Source organism: Phacochoerus africanus, chromosome 11, assembly GCF_016906955.1.
Source record: "Phacochoerus africanus isolate WHEZ1 chromosome 11, ROS_Pafr_v1, whole genome shotgun sequence".
Taxonomy (NCBI): domain Eukaryota; kingdom Metazoa; phylum Chordata; class Mammalia; order Artiodactyla; family Suidae; genus Phacochoerus; species Phacochoerus africanus.
In genome coordinates this window covers 35,625,014-35,651,850 of record NC_062554.1, presented here as the reverse complement: position 1 = coordinate 35,651,850, position 26,837 = coordinate 35,625,014, and the positions used below count along the sequence as shown (strand labels likewise).

The following is a 26,837-nucleotide window of genomic DNA, read 5'->3' as shown; positions in this document are numbered from 1 at the left end:
TTGTGGCTCAGTGGGTTAAGAATCTGCCATTGTCACTGCAGTGCTCAGTTTGCTGCTGTGGGTGTGGGCTCGATCCCTGGCCAAGGAACTTCTGCATGCTACAGGTGCCCCCCTCCCCAAAAGACACATTTATCAGTTTGAATTTTGATTTACTTTTATTTCTTTACTCTTCCTTTTCCTTGAGTTTCCTTTCTTGATCTATGCTTTATTATACTATCTTTGCTCTAAAACTGCCATCTATCTTCATCCTTTAATCGGTAAATATTTTAATATTGAAATGTTTGAAATATTGATTAGAAGGAATTTCATCCATTTCCTATAGTATCTGACTGCTTATCCCATCCATTGTAGCTAATGTTATTAATGTGAATTTAAAATAAGACATTATTCCTTTTAGTTATTACCTAAGTTAATTATATATGACTATGAGTTTCTAAGGAATTACTTTGCATTAGGTACTAATAATTAACAATATTTTAAAGCATTTCAGTCATTCTCACTTAACTTGAATTTCTAGTATTTAAAGTTTATGTCTTACATCTAAATGTATTAATGAAGCTATATTTGTACTCATTAGAGTCAGATGGTTATATATGTTTCTGATTATCAGCTATCCCTGCTTTCTCCCTTTAAAAAAAATAAAATAAAATTATCTATCCCCCCTTGTCTTAACACTATCCTTTACTTTAAAAAAAAAAAACAACTAGTTTTTAGAAGCTTTATTTATTATTTATTTATTTTTGTCTTCTTAGGGCCCCACCCATGGCATATGGAAGTTTGCCCGCTAGGAGTGGAATCAGAGCTACAGCTGCCAGCCTACACCATAGCCACATCAACGCTAGATCCAAGCTGCTTCTGTGACCTACACCGCAGCTTATGGCAATGCTAGATCCTTAACCCGATGCTAATCCCTTAACCCAGGGATCAAACCCATGTCCTCATTGATACTAGTTGGGTTCATTACCACCGAACCTCAACAGGAGCTCCTTAGTTTTATACATAGTAGTTTGTATCTCTTAAACCCCTGGACCTACCTTCCCTCTCCCCCACCCCTCTGTCCACTGGTAACTACTAGTTTGTTCTTTATATCCATGAGTCTCTTTCTGTTCTCTTTTATTCATTCATTTTATTGTTTAGATTCTACATGTAAGTAGCATCATATAATATTTGTCTTTCTCTGTATGGCTTATTTCACATAGCATAAATGCCTTCTAGGCCCATGCATGTACATGCAAATCGCAAAATTTCATTTTTTATGGCTGAGTAGTATTCCATTGTGTGTGTGTGTGTGTGTGTGTGTGTGTGTGTGTGTATGTACATTATATATTCTATATCTTTATCCATTCATCTGTTGATGGACACTTAGATTGCTTCTATATCTTCATTACTATAAATAAAACTGCTGTGAGCATTGGGGGGGCATATATCTTTTCAATTTAGCATTTTAATTTTCTTCAGTTATATACCTGGGAGCTAAATTGCTGGATCGTGTGATAGTTCTTTGAGAAATGTCCACACTGTTTTTGATAGTGGCTGTACCAATTTATATTCCCACCAAAAGTGTACCAGGATTCCCTTTTTTCCACATCCTTGCCAACATTTGTAATTTGTAGACTTTTTGATAATAGCCATTTTGACAGATGTGAAGTGATATCTTTATGGCTTTGATTTCCACTTTCCTGATGATTAGTGATATTGAGCAACTTTTCATGTGCCTGTTGGACATCTCTATGTTTTCCTTACTCATTTTTAAATCGGGTTTTTTTTTCTTTTTTGTCTTTTTGCCATTTCTTTGGGCCACTCCCGCGGCGTATGGAGGTTCCCAGGCTACGGGTCAAATCAGAGCTGCAGCCACTGGCCTATGCCACAGCCACAGCAACTCGGGATCTGAGCTGCGTCTGCAACCTACACCACAGCTCACGGAAACACCGGATCATTAACCCACTGAGCAAGAGCAGGGACCGAACCCGCAACCTCATGGTTCCTAGTCGGATTTGTTAACCACTGCGCCACGACGGGAACTCCGGGTTTTTTGGGTTTTTTTGTTTTTTGATATTGAATTGTATGAGCTGTTTATATATTTTGGATATTCACTTATTAATCATATTATCTACAAATATGAAAAGACTCTTGTTTTTATAAGTCTGTTACCCATCTTGTTGTTCCTTCTTTATCTTCATGTCTTTAGTTGTGATATATCTTTATTGCTAGTCTTCAGATTGTTCTTATAGATAATTGTAATTTTGTTGTGCCTGTGAGAGGAGAGGAGTTCAGGGTCTTTCTACTCCACCATCTTGGCCACTTCTCCAAACGCTTATTCCTGATACAGTTTTTATTGTGGCTATGGTTGTGATTTAACTATAAATCTAAGTAGATAGCCATATCCACATACACTCCTAATTTTCCTCTTACAATGAAGTTTTAAAAATTGCATTATTTTGTTAAAAATTAATTATTATCCACTAATTAATTAAATCTCTCATATAAAAATTTTCTAGCTAAATCCTAACAAAAAATAATAGAAAGTAGGATCAGTCCTCCTTGCAGAATATTATCTGTGGTCCTTATGAAGACCTTTTGCTCTCTACCTGCTTACTAGTTGACTTTTTTTAAAAAAACAATTTGTATAAAATGGAAAAATAGTGCCAACTTGTAGGTAATACATGTATGTAAATAAATAGCACTTAACCAGTGCTGTAAAGCCATACAGAGGTTATTTCTATTTCTTCAAGCAATAGGAGAAGGAGGACCTGACTAATAGGCGTCAGTTAAAACTCTCCTACCATTACCAGGTCATGTATTTTTTTTTTTTTTGCTTGTTCTTTTTCTAATTCTTTTTTTTTTTTTTTTGGTCCTTTTTTGTTGTTGTTGTTGTTGTTGTCGTTATTGTTGTTGTTGTTGTTGCTATTTCTTGGGCTGCTCCCACGGCATATGGAGTTTCCCAGGCTAGGGGTCGAATCGGAGCTGTAGCCACCAGCCTACGCCAGAGCCACAGCAACGCAGGATCCGAGCCGCGTCTGCAACCTACACCACAGCTCACGGCAACGCCGGATCGTTAACCCACTGAGCAAGGGCAGGGACCGAACCCGCAACCTCATGGTTCCTAGTCGGATTCGTTAACCACTGCGCCACAACGGGAACTCCATGTATTTTTTTTTTAATTCTTGCAAAATTTGTGTTGTTCTAGAGGCTTTGAAAGCATATAGCTTTCTCAGATGTCATTCATTCTGCCCTTTGGTAAGCTTAATCTTTGAGGTATAACAGTCATAATTGAGATTTGTGCTATAAATTACTGGTTTATTGAAGGTATCTCATGGCTTTTAAAATTTTAAATGGTGACTATCTTTAAATATTAAAGTAAAATATATTGTTATTAACAAGCATACTTTATTAAATGTTATCCATGTTAACCTACCAAAGGCTCAATAACGTTTCACCCTTGCATCTTTTTCCCCCATAGGTTTACTTATGTTTACCCAACGTACGATCTCTTACTGAAGGGCACTGCTTGATAGTCCCTTTGCAGCACCATAGAGCAGCTACCTTATTGGATGAAGACATCTGGGAGGAAATTCAGGTGAGCATGAATGATCTAGAGCAGTTTTTACACACTATTGTAGTAAATTCTAACAGATCTAATATCTTCAGTGATTTACCTTCTGAATTTAAACATATCTACATTTCTGTAAGTTGTGTGTATATGTGGGTCATGATGATTCCACCACTCACTACCTTTTTACTTTATCGAAAGCTTTAAAGAAATCTTTATTGAGGTATAATTGTGATATAACATAATAGTTTGAGGTGTACAACTGAAAACTTTTATCTACTAACTGTGACCAAGTAATAATTATTTTTACTTAAAAAAAATCAGTGAAAGATTTCTAATCTTTGCTTTTGTGGAACATGAAATAATCATTCTTACCACAGTAATTAGTACTAAGTAATATTAATAGTAAGCTAATAAATTACAGCCCAAAGGAAAGCTATCTTCAGATAAAGAAAAATGATTTTGGGAAGTTAGAGGTTTATGTTTAGCAGTTGTTCGTGTTTCCTATAATGGTCTTGACCTTTTCTGCTGCAGTGATTTTGTTACTAGCTTTAATTTTTTTTTTTTTTTTTTTTTTTCTTTTTGAGTCTGAACCCGTGGTACATGGAAGTTCCCAGGCTAAGGGTTGAATTGTAGCTACAGCTGCTGGCCTATACCACAGCCACAGCAACGCAGGATCCAAGCCATGTCTGCCACCTACACCACAGCTCATGGCAACACCAGATCCTTAACTCACTGAGTGAGCCGAGGGAATCGAACCTGTAACCTCACGGTTACTAGTCAGATTTGTTTCCACTGCGCCACACTAGGAACTCCTTGTTACTAGCTTTAATTTTCACTTTTTCTTTATAACCTGACCCAGCTTTTGGATTGATTGTGTGTGTGTGTGTGTGTGTGTGTGTGTGTGTGTGTCTGTGTCTGTGTGTCTGTGTGTCTGTGTCTGATTCTTCAAGAAATTGAAAGCCACAATATGAGCTGAATTGCTGCTGAATTATTTCAAGACCTTATAATGACCAAAAAGAAAGGAAGAAAGAAAACTCTTGTTTTTCTAATGCCTGACAAGTGAATAGGGGTTATAGGAACCCCTGGTTAGAAACTGTGAACATTTTAAGATTTCAAAAGAGACTAATACTAGTCCTTGTGTCATGCTAATAAAGTTACCAAGAGAGGAGATATTTTGACTGCATTTCATGAAATTGAGCCTCTTACTCCCTGTGATCTTTAAGTTTATGCTATAAAAGTTAAAGGGCAGACTGTATTAATGCATCTGTGACCAAGCAAGGGTAAGCATGTGGACAAGTATATTTGATGTGAAAAAAATTTTTTTCTAATTAGTGGATGCCAGTACAGTAGATAAATTAAAGTGGAAAGTATTGCAGATTTGGTTTTTAGAATTATTTTGTGTCTTTCTGGAGTTTTTTTTTTTTTTAGTGTACGCATGTAAAACTGATTTCACTTAGAGTAGCAGTGCAGTGCAAAAAAGATTTTAAGTGATACAGGAATTTAGTCTGTATGTTTTTTGTTTCTGCAAGAAATTAAGCTACTTGATGAAAAACACTGGAGTGGGATAAAGAAATACATTCAGTTCAACAGATACAGAATGCAGGGGTGTAAGATAATCCAGGTGTGAGTAATGCAGAGATAAAAATCATTCATTAATTCTGCCAAAAGGTGTGGTATATACTAGCACAGGTTACATCATGGTTTAGCAGATTTTGTAAGCCAGAGGCATTATAGAAAATTGAATGAGGGAGGAAAAACCACATTATTTTATGCAAATAATGGTGTTATGGCTCTTTTTTTATGATAGATGTAAATTACTTTATGATAGTGAATGAAGAAAAATTACTTAAAGAAATGTATTTTTTAAAAAGTTTTTGTTTTTACCTTCAAAATGTGTACAAAAACACAAATTGATCATATCCTGGCAAATACCCTTACTGATCATTTACCTCTTTTAGAGAATATATTTTAAAAATGATTTGACTTAATGAAAAATGATGTTTGCAAATGCAAGGACCACTTCCTTCAAGAGATTTTTTATCACCATCCTCTAGTAACATTTAAGTTTAATTTAGACCTTATATTTAATAGAATATGTAAAGATAAGTTTCAGTGGAGCATATGGGAATAATCACAAATTTCTAATGAATAAGATATAAATTTTTAGATTATTAAACATATAGTGAAATTTGGTCCCCTTTAAGTTATTCTTATCCATTTGACAAATATGCTTACATATGTTATAGTCAGACACTGTAGGTCTATTTTTTAAATATCTCAAATTAGTTGTGTGGTGGTGGGGTAGCCAATGCTTATCTACCATGGACCTCACTGTGGGGCCATTTCAGTGGAAAATTCCAGTGTTACTACATTTAGTCTTTTTCTTGGGGCTGGCCAGACTCTCCAGAAAAGACTGTCTTAATATCTTTAAACACTGTTTGCTTTCCACTGTTCTGGGAACTAGTTAGGGAAGAAGGCTGGGGTGGCAGAGTATCAAATATTTAAGAACAACTGAGGTAACATTTTTTTTTATAATGCCCCCTGTTTTCAAACTGCATACTCTGAACTATGCCTGGTTTTCCTAGCCTTAGCAGCCTTATATTGTTTACTTTCCTCCAAACATTATCCTATAGTGTTGTCCTGGTGTGGAGGAGGGGATCTGGTGTGTTAATTGTTTTTTTCAAAAGACTTTCATTTATACCATCTGTTTTTCACCACACCTCCCCTTTACTCCCATAATTCTTTGGTGCTGCCAATTCCTGAGCCTTTTGAGGATTCCAAAGTGCAACATGGCTTTCTTGTTTACTATCCCTGTTAAGCCCCCTCCTCCAATACTATCCAGCTTTGAATCGGCTTTCCAGTGTTTAAGTCAGATATTATGGGGTGATCTGCTTTTTAGTGTATTTTCTCTTCTAATAGCTTTGTGATATTTTGAAAAGTAATGTCATTTTTGAGGGGGTCACTTCATGAAGGGTGTAGAGTTAAATGTCTGTGTTCTCTCCTGTCATATAACATTTGTCTTTGGATAACCATCTTATACCTGTTTTATATAGAAAATTTGAGTGAATTGTAATATTAATATTATATCATCAGCTCTAAAGAGCTTTGATATTTTTAATGAAAATACTTTCATTTTTGTTTTAAATTTCTTTATTCATATGTACTTAATTTTTTGTAATGTAATTTGATAACAAATTAAAGAATTGTAAGCTCTATAGTATAATTTACTTAAATTTATTACTTGGAATATAAGTCCAGATATGTTAATTGAATGGGAAATGGCAGTTAGGTGAGTAATAATAGTTTAGAAATATAGAAAAGAGTGGTTACCTAAAGTATGAAGTGTTTTCTACCTGGACTAGGGGGAATTTTATATAACCCCTGTAACATGAGATCTGTGTATCTCTCTCTGAAGCATAAAATAGTTTTGGTATAACTCATATTTTTAAATTAAAGTCTTTTTATATACATATGGGAGAAAAAGTACTTAAATGTGCATGTGTCTTCCTTAAGGGTATAAGTGTGATGCTTATTTTATAGTAATTGAATCATCCTTGCATCACTACTAATTTAATATTTTGAGTTTTCATTTATAACTCATGCCATCCTAATTCTGTCTTCTTCACTGTTGTCCAGATAAAATCTGGAACAGTCGTCCAGCAGTTTAAACCAGGAAAGACTTAGGAACAAATATGAAATGAAGAAGTTTGTTAGATAATTTTTAGAGTATCTAAATTTTATTGTTGTTTTGCTGCTGCTTTTATTTGCTTTTTCTTTAAAAAAAATTGGTTTTCAAGGATATAGTTCCAGTCTAATAATGATTTTCCTTTTTCTAATATTTAAATTATCTTATCACAAAACTAAGTGATCATGAAATAACAATTAATTGAAAATACTCATAATAAATAAAAATTCACAAATACAGTAGCAGTTAACAAAATAAAGATAGTCTAAAAAACTGTATTGTTAAACTAAGTTTGTGTATTTTCCCTTTTGGTTTTAATTTTTAATTGTTGTTTGTATTTAATATTAGGTATGTGAAGGTAAACTATCTGGGACATAAAATTGAGTAGGAGGAAGATAGGGTTAATTGCTGTCGTATTCTGGTTCATATGTAGCTGCTTTAGTTATGTCATTAACCAAAGGGAATTGCCCATTTTATTCCTAGCTGCTGTTGCATACAAAACCTAGTTCTCAGCTACCTCGAGACAACAGAAGTTAATTAATTAATTTATTTCCTTCCTTCCTTCCTCTTTTTTCAGGGCTACACCTGCAGCACATGGAAGTTCCAGGGCTAAGGGTCTAACTGGAGCTGCAGCCACCGGCCTACACCACAGCCACAGCAACACTGAATCCCCTGCTGCATCTGCTACATACACCACAGCTCATGGCAGTGCCAGAACCTTAACCCACTGAGCAAGGCCAGGGATTGAACCTGCGTCCTCATGGATACTGGTCAGGTTCATCACCGCTGAGCCACAATGGAAACTCCAAAGTTAATTTCTTATATCATAGTCCAGTATGGCAGATAGCATCCAAGGAGTAATCAGGCTCTTTCCATGACAAGGTTCTCCTATGGTGGAGTTCTTCCTTTTCAGCCCCTGGGATGGAAGAAAATGGATGCGAGAAGGCACACTACCTCTTAGTAACTACTTTAGCATGCAAGTGACACATATCATTTCCATGTACATAATACTGTGCAGATTGATTTGCAGTTTAACAAAGTGTTGCTTAACTGTGTGAAATTATGTAGTAGATTTAGAAAGTAAAGTAACTGTAAGGCAGTGTTACAGACTTGACATTGTTCACTATTTTTTTATTTTAAAGGAATTTATTATACTTTTTATCGTTTCATATTTTGAATCACCTCTCAGTGCTTTATATTTACCGAGCCATTTTCTTTTCTTCAGATGTTCAGAAAATCTTTGGTAAAGATGTTCACAGATAAAGGATTGGACTGTATCTTTTTAGAAACTAATATGAGCATGAAAAAACAATATCATATGGTTTATGAATGCATTCCTCTCCCAAAGGAAGTGGGTGACATGGCTCCCATCTATTTTAAGGTATTCATAGATAGTCTTTACGTGCATAATTATTTTTTGCCATGATACTGTTTTATGAATACAGTTATCTTTATTCTGATGTCTTCTCCTGTATACTTAGATCTATATCATATAAAGAAATGAAGTAAAGTACAAAAAATTCTTTTATATACATTTCTGTAGAAAGAAATTTGGGATTTGACCTTCAAAAAGCATGCTTTTTTATGAGTATGAATATACCATCAAATGGTAATTTTTAATTTCTATTTTAATTTCTCACTTCTCAAATGAAAAATCGAACTTTTTCTTTGACGTACTTTCAGGTCCAAATTAGTGATACTCTAGAAGATTTATCATTAAAATTCATAAGAGCCGAAGATGGTTATATGCAAACCGTACAAATAACAATTGCCAAGACAAGTTATTGATACATATTTTAGTATTTAATACCTCATCATGCTGTTTATAAAAAGAAATTAAAATCTAAACTTGACATGTGCTTTTGGACATGTAATAAATGACCAGAGTTCTTAAATCAATGTCATTACTGACCTGAGTGCAGTATAATTTATAGACTAATATAAATTTGTAAATGGAGAACCATATATGAAATAGTAACGTACAATTAAAAAAAGATAATGTTTTGTGAGGTGGTATAAGAACTTACAAATGCAACATTTTGACAGTATAGATGATAAAGTTTAATTAATATGGACTGTAATTCCCAATAAAAAGTACTATAAAACCTGTTAAGGTTGATGAGGTGGTGAAAATCTACTTTTCCTATAGAAATTTTTAAAAAGAATTTGATTATTTAGTTTGAAGTCATGTTATTAACATAGGGAAGAACCAGCCAGGGAATCCCAAAACCCATGCCAGTCTTATGTTAAACAAAATCAGTTGACAAATAGATTATGCTTTTCTTCAGTGCTTGGGTTTTTTTCCCTTGTACTTCCTCAGTAGAGTCTTAGGTGACTGTGACTGTAGGCATGGAGCTATAGGGCACATCATAGGCCAACTACTCTTTTTTTTTTTTTTGCCATTTCTTGGGTCGCTCCTGCGGCATATGGAGGTCCTCAGGCTAGGGGTAGCCGCCAGCCTACGCCAGAGCCACAGCAACGCGGAATCCAAGCCACATCTGTGACCTGCACCACAGCTCATGGCAACGCCAGATCATTAACCCACTGAGCAAGGGCAGGGATCGAACCCACAACCTCATGGTTCCTAGTCGTTTTTATTAACCACTGTGCCACAACGGGAACTCCAACTACTCTTTTTTCATGCTGGGGTGACAGAAATGTCATCTCTTAGCAGAATGGCATGTCACTTTTCTCCTCTATAATAAACCCTTTGTGTGATCATTAAAGATGTATTTATTTGATTTGGCTTCAATTTTATATTGAATGTGCCATTTTATAGTGTAAACCCAAGCAACCTAAATCTTTTAAAAAGGGAAGAACATATACCTGATCCAGTTAATTTTTGTTTTTTTATGGCTGCACCCACAGCCTATGGAGGTTCCCAGTCCAGGGATTGATTCTGAGCTGCAACTGAGACTTAAACTGCAGCTGTGGCAATGCTGGATCCTTTAACTCACTGTGCCAGGCTGGGGATCAACCTTTACCTCAGGTTTGAGCCATGGGTGGGAGCTCCCAATATATTTAAATTGTGCTTATCTGGGTGTTAATTTCACCTCTTTTTTTTTTTTTTTTTGCCTTTTTGCCTTTTTGCCTTTTCTAGGGCTGCTCCCGAGGCATATGGAGGTTCCCAGGCTAGGGGTCAAATCGGAGCTGTAGCCGAGGGCCTACGCCAGAGCCACAGCGGGATCCGAGCTGCGTCTGTGACCTACACCACAGCTCATGGCAACTCCAGATACTTAACCCACTGAGCAAGGCCGGGGATCAAACCTGAAGCCTCATGGTTCCTAGTCGGATTCGTTAACCATCAAGCCACGACGGGAACTCCAATTTCACCTTTTAAATTTGCTTCATTAATAATGATACTGTATAAAAATGAGATTATTTTATACGCAGCACCCTGTTTTTCTTATTTCTTTTTCTTTTTTTTTTTTGGCTTTTTAGGGCTACACCTGAGGCATATTGAAGTTCCCAGGCTAGGGGTCCAGTCGGAGCTACCGCTGCTGGCCTATACCACAGCCACAGCAATGTAGGATCCAAGCCACATCTCTGACCTACACTATAGCCCACAGCAATGCTGGATCCTCAACCCACAGAGTGAGGCCAGGGATGGAACCTAGTCAGGTTCATTACTGCTGAGCCAAATGGAAACTCCAGGCTTTCCTTTTATTAATATTTCTTTATCATAAATACTAGCCACATTGCTTAGCTTAGAAAGTCTTATAATTCCACTTCTATGTATTTTTTTCTCTTGCATTTTTATGCCTTTTTTATATGGTCAGAAATAGTTCAAGTATTTTGTTGCCAGAAAACACATAAGTTATTCTTATATTCAGAAGAAGAACAGTTAAACAAAATTAATTTATTTGAGTAGATGTCTGTGATTGAAGTAAGGAATCTGTGAAATTTTATGTTCACAAATTATGTTCAATTTTAATTGCTTGGTTTTGCTAAGGATTGTTTTTGTCATGCAAAGGTGATCTCAAGTTAGTATAAGGGTTATTAAAAATGAGTAAAATAGTATAATCTTGGATAAAGATAGGACCTATAAGAAATCAAGAAATTCCAATTTTAAGTAACAGATATTAAAGCCTTCATTCAAAATAATGACCTAACATGTATTATACCACATAATTAATTCACTGTATTAATTTATTTTTAAACTGTCTCTTTGCATTTACTTGTATATTATTCTTTACTAACGAATGACTATTTCTTAGAAAGCCATAATGGAATCTGATGAAGAGTGGTCTATGAACAAGAAATTGATTGATCTCTCTTCAAAAGATATCAGAAAGTCTGTAAGTATTTTTTTTTTAGTATAAGAAATTAGCCTAGTGTTTAGGATCTTTGTAACTTTCAAAACTTATTTGAGAAAAAGATCATTTGGCTGATTGACCAAACATGAACTAAGTAGAATTCTACAAATAAGGAAGAAATTATTTTCATCCTACTTGTTGTAGCAAATCTTTATTTGTTTAATTGCTTATTTGAATGTTTATTCCTGATTTTTTAGCTCTGGGCTAGTATAGTCTCTTTACTTGGCTATGACATTCATCAGCCTCTGCCATTAAAGCTCCTTCACATGGGAGTTTCAGCCTCTGTGGGACAAGTGAGTAGAGAGGGACCTTCTTGTTACTGAAATTATAATGAGAGAAACATTTTCCTACAGACTCTGTTTTGAACTTGGAACTCTTTTGTCTCTCTTGCTCTCTCTTTTCTTTCTTTTCTTTTCTTTTCTTTCTTTTTTTTTTTTTTTGTCTTTTTGTCTTTTTAGGGCTGCACCTGCCACAGCGTATGGAGGTTCCTGGGCTAGGGGTCCAGTTGGAGCTGTAGCTGCCAGCCTATGCCACAGCCACAGCAACGCCAGATCCGAGCCGCGTCTGCAACCTACACCACAGCTCATGGCAATGCCAAATCCTTAACTCATTGAGTGAGGCCAGGGATCGAACCTGCAACCTCATGGTTCCTAGTGGGATTGGTTTCTGCTGAGCCACGACGGGAACTCCTCTCTCTCTTTTCTTATACAAAGGTTCTCTGTTATGTACCTTTAAAATAATAATTGTGTTAAATTATGGGTACATTATTCTTTTTGAGACATTCCTAACCATGTTTCATAGTTTAATCTTGATTTGCAGATTAACTTTTAGATATAAGTTACACTTAAGTTAGATACTTCTATAATGACCTCTCTCTTTTCTAGAAATATAAGTTAAATGGAATAGATATAAAATAGAACTGGGGATTCCTTTGTGTTTTTCCATTCAAAGAGTAATTTATTCTACAAATGTTTATTGAGTGCATTAAAAGCACTGTTCTAGGTGCTTTTAATGCATAGTGGAACAAAGCAAAGACTTTATGTAGCTTATATTTTAGTGCAAGGGTTGGGAACTGCAATCTGTGTGCTTAATCTAGCCTGCTACCTCCTTATGTAAATGAATTTTTTTTTTTTTGTCTTTTTGCTCCCGCAGCATATGGAGGTTCCCAGGCTAGGGGTTGAATTGGAGCTGTAGCTGTCGGCCTACGCCAGAGCCACAGCAACGCGGGATCCAAGCCGCGTCTGCAACCTACACCACAGCTCACGGCAACGCCGGATCGTTAACCCACTGAGCAAGGGCAGGGACCGAACCCGCAACCTCATGGTTCCTAGTCGGATTCGTTAACCACTGCGCCACGATGGGAACTCCTAATACAGTTTTTAAAGGTTACATTTCATTTACAGTTATTACAAAATACTGGCTATTTTCCTCATACATCCTTGAACCTTTTTTATTCCCAATAGTTTGTACCTCCCACTCGCCACCCCTGTATTGTACCCCACCCTGCTTCCACTGATAACCACAAGTTTATTCCCTGTGAGTCTAATTTTTTGATATATTCACTAGTTTGTTATATTTTTTAGATTCCACATATAAGTGGTATCACATAGTATGTCTTTCTCTGTCTGACTTACTTCAATTAGCATAGTGCCCTCCAAGTCCATTTTGTTGCTGCAGATGGCAACATTTTGTTCTTCTTTGTGGCTGAGTAGTATTTCCTTGGATATATATGTACATACATCACATCTTCTTTATCCATTCACTATTGATGGTCACTTAGGTTGCTTCCATATCTTGGCAGTTATAAATAATGCTGCATGAACATTGGGGTGCATGTGGCTTTTCAAATTAGTGTTTTTGTTTTTTTCAGATATAACCCAGGAGAGGAATTGCTGGGACATATGGTAGTTCTTTTTTTAGTTTATTTGAGAAACCTCCATCTTGTTTTCCATAGTAGCTGCAACAATTTACATTCCTACTAACAGTGTACAAGGATTCCCTTTTCTTCACATACTCATCAACATTTGTTAATTATATATATATATATATATTTTTTTTTTTGTCTTTCTTTTTTTGTCTTTTCTAGGGCTGTACCTGTGGCCTATGGAGGTTCCCAGGCTAGGGGTTGATTCGGAGCTGTAGCTGCAGGCCTACACCAGAGCCATAGCAATGCTGGATCTGAGCCGCATCTGTGACCTACACCACAGCTCACGGCAACGCCGGATCCTTAACCCACTGAGCGAGGCCAGGGATCAAACCCACACCTCATGGTTCCTAGTAGGATTCATTAACCACTTTGCCATGATGGGAACTCCTGTTAATTGTATTCTTTTTGATGATAGCCATTCTTACAGGGGTTAAGTGATAGCTCATTGTAGTTTTGATTTGCAAAACTGATTATTAGTGATGTTTAGCATCTTTTCATATGCCTGTTGACCATCTTCTTTTCCTGTTTGGAATAATGTGTCTTCAGTTCTGCCTATTTTTTAATCAAGTTGTGTGCTTTTTTTTTGATACTGAGTTTTATGAGCTGTTTATATGTTTGTAATTTTGCTTGCAATTATTTTCTCCCATTCAGTAGGTTGTCTTTCATTTCACTGATCCTTTCTTTTGCTGTGCAAAAGGCTTTAAGTTTACTTAGGTCCTATTTGTTTATTTTTGCTTTTATTTCATGTACTCTAAGAGACAGAGCAAAAAAAAAAAAATTACTGTGATTTATGTCAAAGAGTGTTCTTCCTGTGTTTTCCTTTAGGAGTTTTGTACTATCTGGTCTCAAATTTAGGTCTTTACTCCATTGAGAGTTTATTTTTATGTATGGTATTAGAGTATAGTCTCATTCTCTTATATGTAGCTCTCTAGTTATCCCAGCACCACTAACTGAAGAAACTATCTTCTCTCCATTGTATATTCTTGCCTCCTTTGTCATAGAATAATTGACTATAAGTATGCGGGTTTATTTCTGGGCTCTCTATTCTATTCTATTGATCAGTGTGTCTGTTTTTGTGCCAGTACCGTACTGTTTTGATTACTTCAAGTTTTGTAGTATCTTCTGAAGTCAGGGAGCATGATTCCTCTAGCTTTGTTCTTCTTTCTCAAGATTATTTTGTCTATTCAGGGTTTTTAAAGGTACAGTCTCTCAAGACTGAACTAGAAGAAATAGAAAAGATGGACAGACCAATTACCAGTAATGAAATTCTGAAATCAAAACCCACAACAAACAAAAGTCTAAGACCAGATGACTTCATGGGTGAATTCTACCAAATACTCAGAGAAGAGTTAGCACCTGTCCTTCTGAAACAATTCCAAAAAGTTGCAAGGGTGGCACCACTTCCAACTTAATTCTATGAGGCAAACATCACCCCGATACCAAAACTAGGCAAAGATATTGCAAAAAAGAAAATCACAGGCCACTATCACTAATGAACATAGATGCAAAAATCCTCAACAAAATACTAGCAAACCAAATCCAACAGTACATTAAAAGGATCATACACCATGATAAAGTGGGATTTATCACAAGGATGTAAGAATTTTTCAGTATTCTCAAGTCAGTGTGATACACCACATTAACAGATCGAAGAATAGGAGTTCCCATTGTGGTGCAGCGGAAACGAATCTGACTAGGAACCATGAGGTTGTGGGTTCGATCCCTGGCCTTGCTTAGTGGGTTAAGGATCCAGTGTTGCTGTGAGCTGTAGTGTAGGTTACGGACGTGGCTCAGATCTGGCATGGCTGTGGTGTAGGCCCACAGCTACAGCTCCAATTCAACCCCTAGCCTGGGAAACTCCTTATGCCTTTGGTGTGGCCCTAAAAAGCAAAACAAACAAACAAATTGAAGAATAAAAACCATGTGATCGTCTTATAGACACAGAAAATGCTTTTGATAAAATTCAACATCCATTTATCATAAAAACTCTCCAGAAAGTAGGCATAGAGGGAACATACCTCAACATAATAGAGGCCTCTATGAGAAATAATAATGTCATATTCAGTGTTGAGAAGCTGAAAGCATTTACTCTACGACCAGGAATAAGCAAGGATATCCATTCTTGCCACTGTTGCTCAATATAGTTTTGGAAATCCTAGCCATAGCAATCAGAAAAGAAAAAGAAAAAGAATCCAAATTGGAAAGGAAGAAGTAAAACTGTGACAGTGCATCTCTTTGCAGATGACATAATATAAATGAACTTATTTGCAGAATAAATATCTGACTTGCAGAATAAATATCTGATTTATGAGCCCATATGAAAAGGTATCTAATGTACATACATCTTTTGATACCTACTCTGCTTGAGTTTTTCACTTTTCATATGATTTCCAATGCCATTGATTATTCTTTTGGAAAATGATTTTAATGGCAGTTGAAACATTTCAGGGGAGGGAGTGTGATCACAATGGTGGAGTAGCACAATTCCGAGTCCACGTCCCTCTCAAACACATCAATAGTACAACTATATATAAAGCAGTTCTCACTGAACATGACATGAAAATTAGCAGGACAGCCCTTATGCAACCTAAGACTGAAAAAAGAATCCCACGGAGTCTGATAGGAGGACAGGAGAAGTGATTTTGTTGGGACCTATACCCCTAGTGGGTGACCTAAAAGAGGAGGAAGATATAACATGTGTGGGGATCCTTCCTAAAGAGCAGTGGGTTCAGTCAGCACATTAGGTACCCCAGTCCAGCAAGGGGCCTGTGAGCCCTGTATAGGTTAGAAAGCCGGTGGGGCTTACCTGAGTAAGAAACTGAGACTCTGCTCTTGAAGAGCTCACACACAGACTTGCTTGCTCCCAATCACAGGGTGGAGGCTGCAGATTGAAAACTTCATGATGCTCTGGCTGACTTGCCAGAACCACACCAGTAGTATAAGAATCCCATGGCCCCAACTGGGTCCCAACTGTAGCCCCTTCTGCTTTACTGCTGCTCTCTGCTAAGGCAGAGGCTGCAATTGCTAAAAAAAAAAAAAAAAAGAAAGAAAGAAAGAAAAAGAAAACACACAAACAAACACACAAATAATACCCTTGGTAGGAACAGACCTTGCTTGGTCCTGGCCCTGCCTTTGACTTAGATGGGGGCAGTTTTACTTGGGAAGGAGCAGAGCCAACTCTGGGGTGGAGACTGCCATTTCATGTGTTCATGCCTATGCACCCTCCTGGGAAGGAGCAGATCCAACTCAGTAGTGTGGCTCCAACCCCTTCAGCCTCTAGCCAGGGTGCACAAACCAGTGAAAAAGTGGAATCATCTTTGAAATATAGCCCTAAGCTCTCAGCCCCAGCCAAGCTCCCAACCAAGGTGGAGACTCCCATCACACCCTGGAGAAATACAGGTTCTTCAGGCTCCTGCTCCAGCCCCTTGGGCCTGGACCCCACCCCCAATAGGGCAGAGACTTCCATTGAGCACTGGGGCTTCTCCTGGCTCAGGCTTTACCTCCCACTAAGCCAGTGGCTGTCAGGGAACCCTGGGCTCACTTCACCTGGGCTCTCCCACCAAAGCCACTGGACATACACAGACTGCTTTGGGATGTTCCCACAAAGGATATCCCTTCAAGATCAAGATTGGTAACTCTTTCACCTACAGAAAGGAATATCTTTCAGATGAACACACACACACAAAACCCTGAATAAAACCCTACTTAAACAGAGTAAATAATTACTTGACAAAAGAGTTCAGAGCAATAGTAATAAGAATGCTAACTGAACTTAGGGGGAAAAAAAAAGCAGATGAACACAGTACAAATTTTAACAGAATTAGAAAATATTTCAATCAGAGGTGAAGAATATAGTAACAAAAAAATACACTTGAAGGTATTAAGCACAGGTTAGGTGGTATAGAAGAATGCATAAGTCATCTGGAAGATAGAATAGTGAAAATCTCCCAATCAAAACAGATAAAAAAACAGAGCCTAGTTTAAGGGATCTCTGGAACAACATCAAGCATACTAACATTTGCATTACAGTGGTCACAGGGAGAAGAAGGAGAGTAAACAATTGAAAATGTATGTGTTGAAATTTTGGCTGAAAACTCAAACCTGAAGAAGGAAGCAGAGCCCCAAAGAAGATGAACCCAAAGAGAGCCACATCAAGATATATAATAACTAAAATGGAAAGATAAAGAATTTTAGGGTGGCAAAAGAAAAACAGTTACTACAGGGGCATGCTCTTGAGGCTATCAGCTGATTTTTTAGCAGAAACTCTGTAACCTGGAAAGGAGTGGCATGATACATTTAATGTGCTGAAAGGAAAACGAAAACAAAAAAATCTTACAGCCTAAGATACTCTTGCCAGGAAGTTAATCATTCAGAATTAAAGAGATAAAGAGCTATTCAGATAAAAAACTAAAAAGTTTATCAAAACTAAATTGACCTTACAAAAAATGCTAGTCTTTAAGTAAAAAAGAAGAGATTGCAACAAGAAATAAACATTATAAAAAGGGAAAAATCCCACTGTTAAAGCCAAATATGTGGTAAAGGATCAATCACTTCAGTAAAGAAAGGCTAAAAGACAACAATTGTAAAATTAAGTATAATTACAGTAAACAAGGGATAAGCATAAGGAGATAAAATATGACATCAGAAAGAAAACTTGGAGGGGGAGTAAAAAAAAAAAATGTAGATCTTTTCGAATGTCTTTGAGCATAAATGACTATCAGTGTAAAGCAAGTAGATATAGATAGGTCAACATAAATGAATTCCATGATAAGCACAAATCAAAAACCTAGAGTAGATAACAAAAAAACTAGAGAGGAAGGAACACAAATAACACTAAAAATAATTTAAAAAAATGAAAAAATAAGCCACAAGGAAACAGACTCGAAGACGAAAAACTATAAAAACAAAATGATAATAAGTACATACCTATTAGTAATCACTTTAAATGTCAATGGATTAAATGCTTTGGTCAAAAGACTTAGGGTGGTTTATTAGATTTTAAATGATCCATCTAAATGCAACCTTTGTACAAGACTCAGCTAAAGACACACACTCCAAATTAGGGGATGGGAAATTATATTTTATGCAAATGGAAAGGATAAGAAAACTGAGGTAAGAATACTCATAACCATCAAAGAACACTTTATAACAAAGTCTATAATGAAGGACACAAAACTCATTATATAATGATAAAGGGATCAGTACAAGAAGAAACTGTAACATTTGTAAACATATATGTACCTAATACAGGACCACCTCAGTATATAAAGCAAATATTAACAGGGAAAAATTGACAATAATACAATAACAGAGGAGACTTTAACACCCCACTTACATCAGTGGGTAGGTAACCCAGGTAGAAAACCAATAAAGGGAGTTCCCTTTGTGGTGCAGTGGAAATGAATCTGACTAGTAAGCATGACGTTGCTGGTTCAATCCCTGGCCTCACTCAGTGGGTTGAGGATTTGGTGTTGCCATGAGCTGTGGTGTAGATTGCAGATGTGGCTTGGATCCTGTGTTGCTGTGTCTGCAACATAGACTGACAGCTGTAGCTCCGATTCAACCCCTAGCCTGGAAACCTCATATGCCATGGGTGCAGCCCTCAAGAGCAAAAAAAAAGGGAAAATCAATAAGGAAACACTGACCTTAAAGGACACATTGTATCAGTTGGACTTAATAGAAATCTACAGGATATTCCATCTAAAAGCAATAGAGTATACATTATTTTCAAGCACACATGGCTCAAGGATAGATCACATGCTAGTCCACATAACAATTCTCAACAAATTTAAGAAGATAGAAATTATATCAAGCATCTTTTCCAACTATAGCATTGTGAAATTAGAAATTAATCAATGGAAGAAAAGTGAGAAACAGACACATTGCGACTAAACAACATGCTGCTAAAAAAATCAGTGGATCAGCAAGAAAAAAATCAAAGAGGAAATCTGAAATTACTTTGAGAGATGGGGGAAAAAAAAAAAACCTTGACAGAATCTGTGGGATGTGGCAAAAGCAGTTCTGATAATGAAGTTTATAGCCACACAGGCCTGCCTCAAGAAACAAGAAAAATCTCAAACAATTTAACCTACCATCTAAAGGGATTAGAAAAAGAACAAAGACCAAAGTCAGAAGGAAGGAAGGAAATAATAAAGATAAGAAAGGAAACAAAATAACACTAAAAAAAAGAAGAAAAGAAATATCACGGAAATAAAAAGATTTTTTTAAATAAACATAATTGATAAGCTTTTAGCCAGAATCATTAAGCAGATAAACAAAATTAGAAACAAAAGTTTGTTTCAGCTAATGTCACAGAAATACAGTTGTAAAGGAATTCTACAAACAGGTATATGCCCACAAATTGGACAACCTAGGAGAAATGGACAAATTTCTTGAAACATACAATCTTCTGGGACTGAATCTAAAGAAATAGGTAATCTGAACAGGCTGATTACTATATGAAATTGAATCAGTAGTAATAATAAAAAATGTCCAACAACAGAAAGTCTAGGACCAGATGGCTTTCAAAGCAAAATTCTACCACAGGAGATTGTATGTTTCAAGAAATTTGCTCATCTTTCTCAAACTATTCCAAAAAATTAAAGAGGAAGGAATACTCCCAAACTATGAAGCCATCATTACCTTGATACCAAAACTGGATAAAGACACCACAAAAAAAAATAAATAAATAAAATTACAGGCTACTATCTTTGATGAATATAGACACAAAAATTCTCAACAAAATATTAGCAAACTGAATTCAACAATACATAACAAAGATCATACAGAATGATCAAGTAGGATTTATTCCAGGGGTGCAGAGATAGTTCAGTATTTGCAAATAAGTCAACATATACACCACGTTAACAAAACAGTATGAAAAATCATACAATGATTTTAATAGGTACGGAAAAAGCATTTGACACAATTCAACACTAGTTCATGCCAAAAGTTGATATAAAGTGAATATATCTCAACATACGCACTCTGACAAACCTACAGCTATTGTCATACTCTGTGGTGAAAAACTGAAAGCACTTCCTCTAAGATCAGCAAGAAGACAAGGATTCTGACTCTTGCCATTTCTATTTAACATGGTCTTGGAAGTTCTAGCCACAGAGGTCAGACAAGAAAGAAAGAGAAACATACTGGAACTAAGAGATGAATTCAGTTCAGTTGCAGGATACAAGATTAAGAAAAATAGAAATCTATCACTTTTCTGTACACTAAAACAAAACAGAAACTGACAGATACAGAAAACAAACATCATTATCAGTGAGTAGAGGGGTTGGGGGGAGAGGGAAAATAGAGGAAGGGGATTAAGAGGTACAAACTAGACTACTAAGTATAAAATCTAAAAAGTTAAGAATGTAATGTACAGCACAGGCTATATAACTAATGTTTTATAATAATTTCACATGGAGCATAATCTATAAAAATATTGAACCACTGTGTTGTTTTGCACATGTTCATCTACTTCAGAGAGCAAAAAAAAATTAATGAAGCCTTCTGTTCTGTTTTCTTTGACTACCAGATTTGCCCAAAACGCTATTAATGGGAGACAGAAATGAGAGTAATACTTCAATAATATTCTCTTTGCCAAGCATTATTAGTACTTCATATACATTTTTCTATCTGATTGTCACAGCCAATTTCTCACTTCTTCCTATTTCTTATGAGACTCAGATGTTAAAGAACATGCCTGAGGTTACATGGTTGTAAGAATCGGAACTGCAATTTAGAGCCTTATCTGTCTCTTTTTAACTAATTGTCTGCGTCATACATGTTTTCTCATTTTATTTTAAAAAGTGAAAATATAAAAAAGCCACAAAGTAGTACCCATTTCTCTGCATTTTATATTATGTACTATTTTGTAAACTGATTTTTTTTAGCTAGACTTTTTCTCTAACATGAGCAAATCTTTATAAGCCCCAATTTTAATTTCTTTATACTATTTCAAGATGACCAATCTTCTTCCACCATACCATACTATCTCTTCCCACATCATGCCTTCTTGAGGACACAATATAAAATATATATAGTTAAGTATAAATACGTAATTTGCTGCCAAAATCATTAAATGCTAACCATATCAGGGGGTTAGAGGGAAGAGATATTACTTTAACTTGACCAATTTGAATAATTTCTAGAGAAGGATTTGGGCTTGGAGGAAAAACTTGCAAGGACATGAGATTTTCTTAATTTATAAAGCTAGAAATTATGGATTTTCCTGTCAAGATAGAGTTTAAAATACTAATTTATTTTCTTGTGTGTGTAAAGAGGGAGGGGAAAAAAGGGTTTTTTTAAAGATAATAGTTAATCCTGGAGATATTTTGACATGAGGCTAAATAAATATTGCTATACCCACCTCACCAGTTAATAAAAAGCTATGATTGTTCATGTTTAATATATCACTGTAAATAGAAGCAAAGTTTCAGGGATATTATAAATAAAGCTCTAGGTATATAACTAGGCCCCAGTTCCTATTCTGCATTGTGAGGAAAATATAGGAAAGCATATCTTTAATCTCTTATTTCCATAGTCTAAGGAAAATTACTCCTTAAAGTTGTTATATAAAAAATAAGTGCCTTTTCTTTCCTGTTTTCCTCAGAGACAGGAAAATAATTGATTTTGATTAGAGTTGCTGAATATTATGAAGCACTAATCTGGCTGAAAGGCTGCCAAATGAAATATTTTACTTAGAAAGTTAGCTTATTCCTTAAGTGTCTCTAGAATTGGAAATTCATCATGTGCATTTGTCTTGAGGGATGCTTAATTAGGAAAAGGGATTAAACATAACTTCCTGATTTCATGCTGTATTCATGTGTGATTTGTCTATTTACTTAGGTACCCAGAGGCTTACCTTACTTCTCTGTGAACTTTGGCCTCCAAGGAGGGTTTGCCCATGTCATAGAAGATCAACACAAATTCCCTCATTACTTTGGAAAGGTATGCTCACAAACTTAATAAAATTCCAGAGTATAGCAATTTCATAACGCTTTTGAAGAGAAATCAAAACTTTGGGCACAATATGCAATGAAGTTGGTGACCATCATTCTACTCAATTTTTAGTGGGAGTCCCTGGAAACTATTAGTAAGTGTATCTCAGAATATTTATAACATTTGGGACTGTCACTTTGGAACCAAACATTTGTTGACAGTATCAACAGTGACTGTAGTGTTTTCCTATAGAGTCCGCCAGGCATGTGCTGAGAATGATGATATTTGATAATGATGATAAACCAACTCATTGAGTGCTCATCACAGCGAGCCAGGTACTATTTCGAGCACTCATTTAATGCTCACAATAACCCTTTTATGTAGATATTTTTATACTTTTATTTTCAGATGATGAAACTGAGCTCCAGAAAGGCTATATAACTTTCATGTACTTTGTTTCAAGTGGCAGAACCAAGGGCATATAAACTCATCATTGAACTAGGGAACAAATGATATCACCTCTTCATTTATAATCAAGCACCATATAGAGCAAGAAGAATATACTAGTCATTTCCCACAGATAGTTTCTGGGCAGATTATTAGAGTGTGAATCTTTGAATTGCTAGTGGCTTCTTTCCATTACTACAGAATACCTTCTGGGGTATTGTCCTTAAATTTACAGACTACTGAGTATGTAGAAAGTATGTAATTTAGTATCAGGGACTGGGATGAAATTAATGTAGCCATTGAAGCCATCAAAAGAAGTCTGGGCAATAACAGCAGTAGAAGTGGCCTTTCAATCTAGTGTAGCTCAGGCCTTTCTGCTCATATCATTCTCTAAATTGGAGGAGCCTAGATGAACTCCACCCATGGTTCCCTGACCTCCTTCCCCATTTTTAATTGCCCATGTAAGATCATTTTCTACAATGAGTAGCATCATATAAAAGGTTTGGATTCAAATTTTTTTATGCTATTATCCTTAAAGGGGTAACCAGAGGCCCCAAATCTCATTCATCTACGAACTGTTAAGATGTATTGCAGAAACTTGTCTGAAATTTTTTCAGAATATCTTTTCCCAGAGTTAACTAAAAAAATTTGTTTTCATTGCTCTGAAATATTGTCATTAAATAGAGCTTTATAAATACTCTGCATTAAGAAAAAAAAAAACTAAGTCTAGTGAAAATGAAATAAAACATACATTTTTTTAACTTGCATGCTGGGAGATTTCCCCCTTCCAAATAATGAATATATTATGGTTTATATGGTACTATTTTGGTCTTAAAAGGAAAGCTTCTTTAATTACATTCTGCTTTCCCCCAATTTACTTTTCAAGAAACAGCCTGTGAGCCCAAGGTCTCCCTTCAGTGAGTTGTTCAGAGCAAGAAAAAATGGGCTCTTTCCATTAACATCTGCTTCAGTAACAAAAGAAGAATCAATCCAAATGGTACACATGAGACAAAACTTGATGTTTTATCAACAATTTTAGGTCAATTTATAAGCAAGAGTTTCTTAAACTACATTACTAGTAATTGGCTGATGCCAAGAAACTCTTTTACTAAATCTAAATTTGCCCTCTTTTTAGAATAAACTATGTCTCTATTAGCCCCTTTATTTCCCTTCCCCAGTAAAAAAGGTTTCCTTTTCCATGAAGCTTTTCTTGATTTATCCAGCAATTAGAATCTTTTTTTTTTTTTTTTGTCTCCATATTGTCTGGTTTGGCATTTACCTTATTCTGCCTTAAGCTAGTCCTTTGGTATATAGTTGGATTATTACTGAGGCTCCCACCAAGCTCCACATTCTGTTATGAGCTTTCTGAAGACAGAGAAGTATATCTTAGTTATCTTTGTATCCCCTACAATAGTTAGTGTGTGTTTGTACATAGTAGATCCCCTTAGTGTGTGTGTGTATATATATACATATATATGTATTTTTTTTTTTTGACTTTTTGCCATTTCTTGGTCCGCTCCTGTGGCATATGGAGTTTCCCAGGCTAGGGGTCCAATCAGAGCTGTAGCCACCAGCCTACACCAGAGCCACAGCAACATGGGATCCGAGCCATGTCTGTGACCTACACCATAGCTCACGGCAACGCCAGATCGTTAACCCACTGAGCAAGGCCAGGGATCGAACCCACAACCTCATGGTTCCCAGTCGGATTCGTTAACCACCGTGCTACGATGGGAACTCCACCCCTTAGTATATTTAAGATGAAGAACCTATGTCTTACATTATGTCCATACAATTCTGAATATGCAGAATCGAACCCTTAGCCCAGAGTTTTCCTATATTACCATACTTCCCTTTCTTGAAATATTACAGATGTCCCCCATATCTTTCTTTACATGGATACTCAAAATCATAAATTTGATTATTTTTCTGTAGCTGATAGTACAGGAAAGAAATGATCTAGAATAGCGAGCATACAATCAAAAATCTATCCTTTCAGGACTTACGAATGTGCCTTTTTAAGTAAAGGTGATTTATAATTTTTAATTCTTGGTTTACTTAGGTTAGTACCAAATTCTGATTTTGTTTCCTGAAAAAAGATCTCCAGATATTAGAAGGCGGTTTTTAAATATACTGGGTATTGGAGAGAACATTAACTTGAGATTCAACTGCAGTTGAACAAGCAAGTTAATAATTGCTACATGTTGATCAACTTTTTCTTCAAACTTTTACCAGAGTGTGGCTAAAAAGAAACAAAATAATTAAATTTTATTTAATCTTCCTCCCCTTTGCTGCTATCTGATAGATGTGCTAACAAACAAAATGGACAAACTGCTTGACAGGAGACACAGCTAGGACTCCCAGACTCACAGGGTCTGCATAGTTAAAACTAAATGAAGACAATGTTTTCTTAACTTGAAACTAGCAAAATCTGAATGTCCTCGTGGAGAACTCTTTATATGTTATATCTAGTAACAGAATAAACAGGAACAGTTTCGTTCCTGTTTTCGGTATTTACACAGGCATGTGTTTGTATTTTTCTTATTCTTTAAAAGGAAATCATTGGTGGGATGCTGGATATAGAACCAAGAGTTTGGAGGAAAGGGATCCGAGAAAGCTTTGAAGATCAGAGGAAGAAAGCACTTCAGTTTGCCCAGTGGTGGAAACCATTTGACTTCACCAAAAGTAAAAAATGTTGAGTCATACCTTTCAGTTTTCATTACCCCCTCAAATTTCTTTCAGTTTTATTTCCATTGCCTGTATAACTAAACAGCTGACTCTCAGGTCATGAGAGTCATGGGCTAGGTTTGTGACAACGTGCACCATTGGATTGTGTCGGTTCCCGTCCTCGCCTGCTCCTGTGGACTTCATTTCAGTAACCCGTGGACAAGACCAGTGATGTTGGTGACTGCTCATGACCTGTTCTGTACTCAACTATTTAGTTAACATATAGGAAGACCTTTCTGAAGGCTTATCTAGGAAGTATAGCAGATCATGGGTTCAAAGGGAAGTGGGTCTACTTCAAAGTTGTTAAGTCTGTTGACTGGCTTCTCTTGCATTTTTTAACCTGAGTTGGCATATTCAGTAATAATTGAAATTTCACTGAATTTTATGGAAGCTCTTCATTTTCTACTAATAGTGTATAATATATATACACCAGTAGGCAACAGCACTGCTGGTGTAGTGGTATCATGCAAGATTCCCAATAGTTTATATGTATCACTGCTGTTCTTTTTATTAAAGGAAAAAAGAATGTCCCCAAAATAATAAAGAATTAAATGAGGAATAAAATGTTCATTTGTTTTATTTCTGGATAGTGTCTTAAATTTTAGTGATTTTTATTTTATTTATTTATTTCCTTTTTACAGCTACATCTGTGGCATATGGAAGTTCCCAGACTAGGAGCTGAATCAGAGCTGCAGCTGAGGCCCACACCACAACAATGGATCTGAGCCACATCTGTGACCTATCCCGCAGCTTGTGGCAGCGCTTGATCCTTAACCAATGAGTGAGGCCAGGGATTGAACCTGCATCTTCACCGAGACTGTGTTGAGTTCTTTAACCTGCTAAACCACACCAGGAACTTCGGATTTTAGTGATTTTAAAAGTAATTATTCAGAGAGAGGAAGAAGATGGCAGAGTAGTAGGACATGAGACTCACCAGTCCCACAAATACATTGGAAATCCATGTACGTGTGGAACTATTCACACAGAAAATTTGCTAAAAACTGACAAAAGGCCTCAGCATTATGATAGAGCAAGAAAAGCCTCACAAAACTAGATAGGACAAAAGAAAGAATAAAAAGAAGCGAAAGGAAGGAAGATGGGACCTGCACCCCCAGGAGGGAGCTGGAAAGAGGAAAGGCTCCTTACACAGTGGGAAGTTACCCCACAATCAAGAAGATCAGACAAGACTGAGGGGAACTTTAGACAATCAGTGTGAAGCAATTAAAATGGAAACAGTCGTCC

General features: G+C 36.2%; 1 protein-coding gene across 1 annotated transcript in view; it reads left to right on the top strand.

Moving 5' to 3' along the window:
- The window catches only part of CWF19L2 (CWF19 like cell cycle control factor 2), a 94,547-nt gene extending 68,393 nt beyond the window's left edge, over nucleotides 1-26,154 (top strand). The window contains 5 exon segments of the mRNA XM_047752561.1: nucleotides 3,461-3,577; nucleotides 8,464-8,619; nucleotides 11,456-11,536; nucleotides 22,329-22,430; nucleotides 25,424-26,154. Of these exon segments, the coding sequence (XP_047608517.1) occupies nucleotides 3,461-3,577; nucleotides 8,464-8,619; nucleotides 11,456-11,536; nucleotides 22,329-22,430; nucleotides 25,424-25,567 (600 nt within the window). The 3' untranslated portion in view covers nucleotides 25,568-26,154.
- The last annotated feature ends 683 nt before the right edge of the window (nucleotides 26,155-26,837 follow it).